At 39.1% G+C, this 12,137-nt stretch overlaps 1 protein-coding gene across 4 annotated transcripts in view; it reads right to left on the bottom strand.

Moving 5' to 3' along the window:
• Window positions 1–3,345: 3,345 nt before the first annotated feature.
• Window positions 3,346–12,137, bottom strand: part of BRWD3 (bromodomain and WD repeat domain containing 3) — an 88,556-nt gene continuing 79,764 nt past the window's right edge. For all 4 annotated transcript variants that reach the window (XM_073360928.1, XM_073360930.1, XM_073360929.1 and 1 more), the window contains one exon: window positions 3,346–11,244. In XM_073360928.1, coding sequence (XP_073217029.1) covers window positions 10,469–11,244 — 776 coding nt within the window. In that variant the 3' untranslated portion in view covers window positions 3,346–10,468. The remainder of the gene's footprint in view (window positions 11,245–12,137) is intronic.

Below are 12,137 nucleotides of genomic sequence, written 5' to 3'. Positions count from 1 at the left end.
ACTAATTGTCATCTTTGCCTTTGATGCAACCTTTTCACATGAAACCTTTACATTCCCCACTCATTCTCTCCAGGAAAAGTGTGTTGTCAGGCATCTTTAACTTTTATAGGCATATAATCAAAAGCTTATAATCATCTCGGAATGTGACTCAGAGTTGTGCATATCATTTGTTGCCAATTCTTTACAGTAGCAACAAAGGGAGGCTATTATATGATAACTTAATAACAGGCATCTTTATGCTCTCTCTGAAATACAAACAGCAATTACGTGCATTTGCACTGCACAATAGGATTTGTTGTACTAGCATCTTGGGAGAAAATACGGAAATACCCTATTGCCCTAACCTTCAGGGCTCATCATAATCCAGTATATTCACAGCAAGAAATACTGATATTTTCTGTGTAAGAGTGGAGTCCAAATAGGACCTCTCTCTGGGCCAAATCTGGCAACATGTGACTGTATGAAAAAAGTCTCTAGAAAACATGTGCCACCACCTTATTCCGAGTACATAAATGGGCACTTTCTTAGCAAACTATAATAATCAAAATAACACATTCAAGAGTCATCTCTTTTCTTAATGTTTTCCTCGGTAGATTTTCCTTCATCTTTTTATAAGAAGAAGGGAAGTGGGAAAAACAAACTTGCGATAGGTTATTGGGATTCTCTGACTTTTCCCCATTTTAGTTTCATTCCATCAGACCTTTTCAATTTTCATTCTTTTTCCTTTATGCTTACAATATTTTCATCCCTTCTGTCCTTCCCTCTTATTCTCTGAGTTGCCAAACTCCAAACAAAACAAATTAAGGGTTGAAGTTCTTTCTCTTTTACCACTTTCCTTTCTGCTCACTCCACGGTTTCTTCATCACATCACTTCTTCCCTATTATAAAGTTCCCCTCTGTCTCTCTCGCTCTCTCTCTTTTCTTCCCTTCATCCCTCTGTCATGGGGTGCAGCACTCACTGCTGGCCTGGAGTCTCCTCCTGGTCACTCTGGTGATTAATTCTTGAGGTTGACGGCTCTGTCTGCAGTTTGCACACTAACACACTCTCTCCCCCTCGAGTCTGCAGCCCTTCTCTCAGCCCCAGGAACTGCAGTGTCTTCTTTGTGAGTCAGCCCTCTAGCCAGATCACTCAGCGTTCGCCCTTCCGGGGTAGCAAAATCCCTTCTCCCTAGCAGTTCTAGGAAGTCTTCCCTTCCCTGCCTCGGTGCCACTCCCTCAGTGGCTGGTAGGAGAACCCAACCCCACCCTCTACTCTGGGTTCCAGTCCAGGGACCCACAGCTCAGCAATTCTGGGCTTTGCCCTCTCAACCCTCACTGCTCCTTCCCTGGACTGCTTCCTAGCACACCTCCTTCCCTTTCTCTCTCTGGGTGTACCAGCCCCAAACCCTCCTCCTTTTCCCTAGGGAGTGACTGCTGCCTGCTTTCCTGAAGCCTTCCCCAGCAGCCCCCGTCTGTTGCCAGCTACCTGTCTTTATACATGCCCCACCTGTTCCTGCACAGCTGAACCTGTTTTTAATTAGTTCCCTGCTCTCTAGCTCTTCCTACAGGTGCAGCCTGTGGAGTTGATAGGACTGAAAGGGGTTAAGGTGGCCGGGCAGGCCAGTGTGGTCACCCCATCCCACAACTCTTCCCATCACTCCAGTAATCTTGCCCTCAACTTTCCATTCCCCTTACAGCACAGAAAGCCAGCTGCTCATTCCTTATTTTGGGTCTTGGGAACTTCCGTGGTCCTCCAGCACCATAAAAATGTGCTAACGCAAGCTATACAGATGTTGGTGCTCTGAAGTTAGCTTGTCTAAGCTGGCCCTTTGATTCCAGACACCCACACAATCCCTGCAGAGCCAAAGAGAATAGCCTTTAAAATCGTTTTGCAATTCCATTACTCCCATGTAAGGAAGAGAATCCCACACAGGTATCCATGTTCATGAATAGTGTACAACAGTCAGGAGGTCAGAGCAGGTGGTTTGTGGGAGATGCTTAGAAGGTGGATAAGAACTTTATATAAAACCTGTAACAAAATTACAGGTGAGAGACTAAGAATGAGGACACCATCTGCTCCTCCCATTGGTATAGTTCTTGGAGAAGGGCTTCAACGTGCCAGATAATCTTGGATTTATTAGTCTATTGGCCATCCTGCAGAAATCCAAGACCAGCTGGAGGAGTCAAATGGAGTCTACCAGCATTTCCATTAGAATCGGTTTTTACCCTCATAATTCCATGCCCCTTGGAAAGACCATGTGCTCTGCCAACTAAGTAATTCACAGTATTTTGCTTTAAATTGTGACTGGTACAATGCTAAAAATCTTCTTCCAAAAGCACTTGGGCAAACTAAAACCACTGTCGGAAACTCTGCCCCTGTTCCTCAAAATAACATCACCCTAAAATGTGAAATTCACATTTCAGCCAACACAAAGCTATCTTCATCATATAACACCATGTTGTGGCTGCATGAGAGGGTAGGGGAAGTTGGAAGCCCTGCCTTCCTGCTCTCTGAGATTGAAATAACTGTCCCAGGGTGTGGTCTATAATGTAGTCTCCCGACCTATTCGTGCTTTGTAGTTGTGGGTGAATTTAATCTCCCCAAGTCCTTTCATGCTTCCCCTCCGGAAGCCAAGTAACTCAAGCTTTACACCACAAATGTCATTCTAAATAAGCAATTTGCAAATTAATGGTATTAGAAAGTGCTAGATTGTCCCCTCCATTCCCATAAACAAGAGGTGACCCAGACCTAACGTTTCTGAGCGGGGTCAGCTCCACAGCATTGTTTCCTTTCTCTGACCTGACAGATGCCACTAGCGAAATGCTCCACAGGGAACAAGCTGTTCAGCATTATTCTCCACTCCTAAAAGAGGGAGAAATGCTGGTTAAGGTTGTAAGCTGCTAAGGGAGGAGGGGGGTCCAGTACCATGAGACCTGCCACTGTGGAAAACTTCCACAGCGGTGACTTGGAGGAAGCAGTTGCCATTAATACCTGGGCAGAAAATGCTGCTAGGAAGCATGGATGTCCATGGTATTCTGTGCCAGGGTCTGCTCCTCTCCTGCTGACAAAAATTCAAAGGGCACTCCAGGCATGGGAACTGATTGTATTTCCTTCCCCCCCCCTCCTGGCTTATCTGGTATGGCCCAAAGATCTTAAATAAGGAATGTGGGAGCTTTCCATCAACCAGTCAACTGATGTTCCAATGATTACTATAGTATAAAAAGCATAATTTTCCTGTAACTTCAGTGTAGAATTATCCAGAACTAAATCAAAAGGTGAATTTTCGGTATGCTTAGTTAAAGCTCTAACTAGTTCACTTGTCTTTATAATGTCTAAACTGTTTAATAAGTAATGCAAAATCAAAGTAAGATTTATGGTTTTTTATTAAGACAATCCCACAGCTGGAAAAATGAAACATCCTAAATTACATAAGTGACTTCAAAAAAACGCTAGAAAAAAATCTTTACAAATTTACATTTTTACAATACAAAAACTAACAGCTCGTTGCATATAAATATTACATTTGGTCTGCCATCAAGTGGCATTAAAAATCCCTGAAGTATTCATTTAAAGGGACCTGAGATAGCGGATGTGAAGATATGGGCATAAATATCCCCTTGAAAAATCAATACAGGAACTAGACATATCAGTTCAAATCAGTTTTGTGCATTTTTGGTGGAGTATTTTAAACTGTCAAGAACACCGAAATGTGCGAGGCTAGACAGCACCATTTCATTGTTCCAAGCCCCTCAACTGTAAAAACTGATATTTCTAAATGAAGTCTGCTGTAATGATTCTTATGTAAAGAATGAATAACTTATATTAATATTCCTAGGGAAAATTTAAAAAATCAGCCTTAGATATAGGAGTATGTTGGGTGAATGCCACTTACTGAGAAAGCATTTTGAAAACCTAAGTGGGGTATCTGTCGGTCAAAAAAAAACCTGTAAAACCACTATGAATGGTAACACCATATAGCACAGAAACACCAAATTTATCTTCCATTCAAACAGACCCTTTCGCTCTCTAACACTTCAAGCGCTCTCCCTCTTGCACTACCCTTACCTTCACAAATGTTTAATGCACCCAGAAACTGGGAAGGTATGCACTATCTTCTTATTTATAAGAGACTCGGAAATTGTTCTAATATGCCTGGAAGTTTAAATATTTTATGATGAAATCACAAAGCATAACTGTCCTTATCTATCTAGGAGCATTAGTTTGTTTGCATTTTCAGCATCAAATGCTGAACTTAAAAGTTCCCATTTAAACACTCATCAGATTTGAGGTACCCACATCCATGCATATATATGTAATAGCACCATTTTCGTACTAGAGTTAAGGCTGTGACAGCAATTCCACTGGAAATCTAATTTTTCAGGGATTCATAGCAGTTGCAGAAATTTGCTGTGGCCTGAAACATAACATAGTAAAAACGTACAAGCTTCCAACAGGTCTTTGTGTTTCTATCACTAAAAACCAAAATTTTGCAGGCTATTACTTACTTACATAAAAGAGGTTTTTTAAAAAAAATGTGTAAACATTCAATATACTAAAATTTGAAAATTAACTACCGCACATGTGCAGTAATTTTCTAGAATACATACTTGTAAGAACACGACAGCTTCCTACATTACTAAATATAAATTTATCCATAGATTGTTAACTGCTCCTTCAGTCTATCAAGTAAATAATTAGCATTTTATAAAACTTGCCATGACAGTTTAAAAAAAACAAAACAAAACCAAACACACCAAGAAATGTAAACACAAAAATACATTTCAAAAACATTAAAGTAGTGATACAGACCAACAATAGGAGGATACACTAAGTTAAGGCTGATAACATCCTTAACCTAAAACTGGTTTGTTTACTCTGTCATCCTCTGCACAGGTTAAGGGTGAATTATTAGTCTTGAGTGAGTCATTAAATGCATTTTCTCATTTTAATACTGCATGATTTGGAATGTTCATCGAACACATTATATAGACATCTAGGAGCCATATTTTCAAATATTTACCAATATTCATCTCACTTTTAGTAGTCAGCTCCTCAAAACCATTGTCAGAAGCAATACATTTTAATTTTTCTTTCCTTAATTTTTAATTACTGTACATGGATATTTTACCCATCACACACCTGACTTCAATTATATTCAGTATTTATATACTATACAGTTTTCATATTTATGTGCAGAAGAAATAGCTAGGTCTACATTTATTTTTTAATCATAAGGGAAGTTGATTAAAACAAACAGTATAAAGAACTCAAACTCAAATCACTCACAAGTTGGTTTCCTAACTGTAAAAATTTTTGCCTCCTCTTACTTTTACATATCACAATTCTTGTATTATAAATATGACAGATAATTTTCCGACATGGCTTGTTTTTCAGGTGAATTACTCCTCTCATACTTTAAGAAAACATACCATCGTCTCTCTCCTTTTTAATCTTTGCTTTGCAGTTTGTGAAGTTGTTAGGTTTGAAAGTGAGGAATTATTGCAGACTTGAAGCAGATATAAATACAGATAGGTCTGAGTTAACTTCCCCACCCAGTTCAGTTAATAAACTTTACTTTTGTCCTAGCAAGACCTTGCTATTGTAGGGCTCAAGCCTGCACAGACTATAGCTATGAGCAATTTTACTTGCATAAGAAGGCCCATTGCTTTCTTCTTGAATAAGTCTTTGCAGATTTGAGCCTTTGGCCCTGAACATCTACTAGTGGAAATGGTCAGTCATTCAGCATATTGCTGCATTTTATAGGGTTTGTTTGTTTTTAAAAAGAGTACAAGTGGGCATAAGTATGACACCAGAAAGGATGTGATATTGAGACAGAAGAGGGATACTTCATTGGGAAGCTTGAGTACACCTCATGCTCTGTAAGTATGACAACAGCTAAAAAGGCATGAATCCTCTTGACACTGACACAAAACGAAAAACGGGAGTGAAACGTAAATCAGATACTACAATGATGCATGCTGTGTAAGAACCTGAATCAAGTAGTATAGGTTTCTTTCAGCTGAAAGCACTCATGACAACCCAAGATTTACTCCCTTTTCAAAAACACACACACACTAAAGGCAATAGAGAAAACACTTTTCAGATTAATTGCCTCATGCTATTCAGCTATTTTCAGCATTTCAGAATACTTCATGTACCATAAGAGATCTCCCCTACCCCGCGCCCCCAAATTAAACAGATAGATAAGCTAAACCTTCAAAATATACCATGCTGATTGGTGTTTGTGATGCTGAGTTGTAACTGAATATTCCAAAATGCAGGTGAAATTGTATGCTAATCCCACTATCTCAGACACTGGAAAAGAAATACATGAGCTTTACAGGTGTTACATTAACTCACGTTCAGATAAAGAAAACGTGATAATTCAGATAATAGCATGAAACAATTTATATGGGAGGTCAGGTGAGACCTACATTTTTAATTCAAATGGTCAGAACTGGCCTGTACCTTTACCTCAGAGTGTGCAAACAGTACTTGCTCTGATTTGAGTGTTTACACTGGTGTAAATGAAGACCTAAAGTGCAGGACAATGGAGAATCAGGCCCAAGAACTTTCTACATTTCTATTCATTTACTACTAACACTTCTGGAAGGTTTCTTAATAAGCAAAATTTGGCAAGAAAAAAAGCTTGACTTGAATTTACAGGCAAGTGACTTTAGGTGGACAGGTGAGAAAGAACCTACTGTATTCCTAATAGCCCAGCAAGAGTGTCAGAGTTTAAGGATCAGCTGTTCCTGCCGACAAAATTCAGGGGAATACTATGGAGTGCAGGAGCAGCAGCATAGGCTGGCTCTTAGGAGAGGACAGAGAAACAAAGAACGGAAGGAAAAAGGGAGGAAACAAAGCCACAAAACCAGAAGGGGATGGAGCAGAGACACGCAAAATAAGGGGAGGCAAAATGGAAGTCTGGGACTGGGTTGAAGGCCTCGTGACAACATATCAGTGTTCAGGGCGAAGCTTGGGCCTGTGTGCCCTGTGCCTGCAGGAGCTGGGCATGCTGCAGAGGTAGTAAGTTGGTATTCAAAACACACAATAATCAAGCACACTCTCAAACATTGAGGCCCCTCCTGTTGAAAGTGTGTGTGGGGGTGAGGGGAGAATCAAAGGAACCCTCCAACACGCACAAATCAAATGTAGCTGCTGGCTGGTGGCTCTATTTGCAGTCCTGTTTCCTAAGGCTGGTAATGGGATGCCCTCAAACTGCAGACACTAGGGAGTGAGACCATTCAAAACTTCTATAAACATTCATACCCATTTCTGGAGAAAGCCTGGTACTTGAATATTACCTAAATATCAGCAATCTACAGCCTGACTAGGGACTTGGTTAACCATTAGTATCTTAAATATATGATCAAAACACCTTCATACACAAGTATTAAAGAGTGGACCCAAAGAGAAGTTACTTTTGGTTAAAACTGTATGAATAAAGACATTGCTGACTATTCGGAGTGGACAGAGCTCTGTGCCTGCATGGAACCCCATTGACTTCAATGAGGCATTAAATGGGCACAGAAGATTTGGATTGAGGTCTGAAGGACTGGGTTGCAACCCTTTTGGTGCAAGGGCTATTCTTGTTTCATTGCTCCTGCTGCAGCTATCAGGGTAAAATCAAGTGTCATGCAGCTTTAATTAAGTGGCTTCTAATTGAATTTAACACCCAAGTAAAAGAAAAACTGTCCAACTTACTACAGTTATAATTAATCCACAGAATGAGGCTGAGAAAGAAATCAAATGTCTAAATTGGAAAAAAAAATCCAGATACAAAATCAAGTAAAAATAGCATTCAAAATATAAGTTATTTCTTTCATGCTTATACAAAGGTTTTCATGCACAAAATAAAATAAAATTAAAAAAATTCTCAGATTCTTTACAAAAAGCAATAGCTCTGTTGTTCTAGCACACCCTGCTGTCTGGCTCTTAATCAAACAACACATTTTAGATTAATACTTACACCACAGCAAAGTGCTGTTTTACTGTTATCTTCACAGTACTTCATTACATATAAAAGATACATTTAAGAACATATTTAATCTTATTCTAATTGTTGCTAAAAATACATTTAAACTTAGGAAATCATGATTTTTTTCAGGAATCCATGTTTTTCCTCCTCCTCCCCTCCCCCCCCAAATAAATTAATAATTACAGTTTTAGCCAGCCAGAAATATATGAATAGCATTTCTTCAGAATCTCAGGACTTTAGCATAGGAATCTTAGCATTCATATTGGTTAAAAAGAACTTTGATCTAAAATGTGTATGATTATGTCTAAGAACTTACATATCCATGCTTTTCCTGGTTACATGGACATGAGGACCAATAACTCTAGGGAAGAATACAGAATGTATTCAGAAGAAAATGTAAGATGATAGGACAGGCATTTGTATTTTAAAGCCCAACACAGAGCTAGGAGATCCTCTGTATCCATTTCTTTGTTAAATGGAGCATCTGAGTCATGCCCAGAAATTAGTTTTGGCATAATCAGGACGACGACTGTAACAAAAAGTTTGAGAGATTTTTACTGTACCATAAATTCAGATCATTACTATATACTACTTAGACTGCTTTCTTCTCCCCACTCCCAAGCCTGATGACCCGCAAAGCATTTGTTCCAGTTACCTTGCACGTGACTAGAACTGTTGCAAAGAGAGATCAGCCTGATAATATTTGTCATAAAAAAAGGCCAGAAACAAATCTATATATGCATGAGAATATACACTTCACTGTCCCCCCGTGTACCCCCCCCCGCAGGTTTTCCAGAATTATTGACCAACTTTTAAAAGATGCACACTGAGGAAGAAATTTCAGAATTTCATCCCTCACTTATTTCGATTTCCAAACCTCCTCTCTCATCCCTTTTTCTCGTGTAATCAATGATTCACTATCTCAACCCAGCTAGGTGTCTCTTCCTTGCTCTAACATGACAGAGTCCCACAAATCTTTTAACTGGACCCTACAAAGTAGAAGGCTGCAACTCTCATTCTCACTCCACAAGAACAAGCATGTTCCAATTAATTAAACACAGTCAGTCATTCAGCCTGAGGAGCAAGATACAGAGTAATCTCCTAACCCTACATTTCCCTCATAGCATTGCATACTGTATTATTACTGCCAGAATGAGTGCAAGTTATTATTTTTCAATGCAACATTTACAAGGCAAGAGTACAGTACAATGTGAATTCTCTTCTGGAAGCTTGAGCTACAAGGACTCTTGTCAATGATATGAATGGAAACTTATCAGTAACGATACAAAAATATGAGTAGCCAGTAGAGACACGATAGCTCAATTTAGGTTTCTTTGAAAGTTTCAATAATCAAATTAAAAACAGAAACAGACTTTCATTGAATAAGCGACACCAGAAATATGTGAGAGCCCACTGGCTGTTTGCCCAACAAATTACCATCTGCTAAAAGCATATTAGGCTTGTGAAAGCTTTGATAGCTACACTAAGGTTTGTTTCAGAGCGTCAATATGATCAAGAAATGGTTTCTTCACAATTTGAGCAATTCCATCCCTGCTGTACTCATTCTTGCCTCTTCTTCTATAAGCACTGCAGAATAACGTCTATTTTCTTTTACGTTTCCAGTAGTTGTAAACAGAGGTAGCTGAGCTACTATTAAGACATGTAATGCTGTGAAGAGGAGAAACCTTTCAAATGTTGAAATTAACCCTTTGCTGCACAATCTCTATTAATGCTATAAAAATATGAGAGGACAAAAAGAAAATAGATGCAAGTAACTTTTGCATTTGGCACCTTCTGTCTAGATATTCATACTTCTCAAGTATTCTCTTTTTAATAAAGTTAATGCACACATTAGGACACACCACATCAAAGGTTTGCTACATATTTACAAGGCACCAACCCTTTTCTCACTTTTTACATGAATTACGAACCAACAGAACGCATTTCAAGCCCCCCCTAAACTGTAGTATAAACATACTTCAGTTCAGCACAATTCATGAAAGTTTGGCCTGGGAAGATTAAAATAATCCAGATCCTTCTTACAATATAGAAATGGTAAACATTTTATAGCTGCCTTTAGGATTGGTGTATTGTGCAAAAGTTATAATTATTACTGTGTATAAGGATTTATGACAAACCATATAAAAACTCTGTAAGAAGGTGCTATTTCTATAATACAAAAAAACAAAACAAGGGAGAGATTTCATAATCATGATTCAAAATGTCATGCTATTATTGAGAAGCTGGAAGCTCCTTGAAACAAAATGAACTTGTAGTGCGTGGGGAAGAATTTCTGTAATTTAAGGACTAATAAGTAAGGCTTTTTTTGACCAATGAAGTGTGGCAATCTGAAGTCTTAAAACAAATGTATACTGGCATAATGGAAAAGCACCACTGTAGAAAGTGAGTGGAGTCCCCCCACAACTTGCTTGGTAGATTTTCTGGTAAAATCCCTGCAGTAGAAGGCCATTGAAGTTCATTTGAAATTTTTCCAAGATTTTTATCTGTCAATAATTCCATCCCATGAGATGGCTGACCCTGGCTTTTTCTGTCATTTTCCGCACCCTGCCCGATCTGGAAGTACCAAGATTCAGAGGATCCTCGGTGTGCACACAGTTGTCATTATCTGAATCATCATTATATAAAACAGTTCTCCTGCCCTCGTTCCTTGTTTTAATTCGTGGTGGCCTACTGAATCGTCCTCCAAACATATTCTCACCAAATCGGCCTCCAAACAGATTCTCAAATTCATCCTCTGCCATTCGTGCACGTTTGGCTCTGGTTGCTCCTCGTGAAGCTCCTCTACCTCCTCTGCCTCTTCTTCCTCCCCTGCCTCCTCTTCTTCCTCTGCTGCAGCCTCCTCTTCCCCCTCTGCTCCCTCTTCCCCCTCTGCTCCATCTACCCCATCTGCCCCATCTACCTCTCCTCCCTGTCCCTCTGCCCTGCCAATTTCTTTTCCCACTAGAAATTTTCCTTTTAATTTTTCTTTTGGGTTTAGTTTGCACAACTTTACTGTAGTCATGATCTCCATCAATGTAATCCTGATCTGTTCTAGAGGTTGATTCAGAATCTGAATCAGAGCCACATCTGCTTTCAGAGCTTGAACTGGATCCTGACTCCCCACTTTCTGATGAAGATAAACCAGGTTTTTCTTTTAATTCTCTCTTTTTCTCCTCTTCCTCTAGGTGTTCCTCCTCTTCTGAGGCACTTACTAACTTTCGCTTGACTGCTATCCGAGGCTCTCTGCTATCCCCATTTGTAAGTGGTCCATCAAGAGACTGATCTAAACAAACACAAAAAAACAATCACTTGTTAACAGTGTGATAACAAAGTTAAATCTGAACTGCAGCAGTTCAAGGGAAAAATTCTTTTCAAATATAAAAAGGATTTTCTATCAAAATTTACATTTCTCTCAAATAGTTTGTGCTATCAGCCCTCATCAAACATCTGTTCTCTAAGGCCCCAATCAGCATTTCAATACATACTTACTATTACGCATGTGCGGAGTCCAAATGAAATCAATGGGATTACTAAGTACTGAAAGCTCAGCACATGCTTTAGTGCCTTTGCTGTGTTCGGGCTTAAAATATTTCTCCTTTCACAGTTAACATATACTGCTTGTGAAAGTTGAAAAATCACATTCATCCTGGAAAAGTGAAGCCCTACCCCATAACAAACACCACATTTTTGTAAGTGCACCTTAACATGATAGCAATTTGATTTACAAAAATATTCATATGTTGAGAAAGGTGTGTGTACCCTTTGATAGTTTCACAAGAGTGAAACACTTATACCTGTTCTATCACAGCTTTGTGAACCACTGTGTAACTCCAGATAAAAAACAAAAGCCATGAGCTAGTCAGGACATTTCTGTTCAACTTTTAAAATATTTTCCCCCTTCTCTTCAGCTTTAATATGCCAAATAAAATGTTAGCGGTTTCCTAAAAGCCTTTGGGAAACTCCTAACTTTCTTTGAGAATTATCAACTTTTCCCATCTTGGTAACATTTTAGGGGCATTGGTTGAATCTTTGGAGAATATTTATCCCATAGTTTAGATAACAGATTTCAGAATTGTAAAAAATGTGTCCAGAAACACGACAAAGCAGGGAAATAAGCTCAATTTAATATAGCACTCAGGTGGAGAGATCACAAGTACATTTAGCTGTTTGAAACAG

This window comes from Lepidochelys kempii, chromosome 9 (assembly GCF_965140265.1).
Source record: "Lepidochelys kempii isolate rLepKem1 chromosome 9, rLepKem1.hap2, whole genome shotgun sequence".
NCBI lineage: Eukaryota > Metazoa > Chordata > Testudines > Cheloniidae > Lepidochelys > Lepidochelys kempii.
Note: the sequence above shows the minus strand (reverse complement) of the source record. Positions and strands in the feature narration are given on the sequence as shown.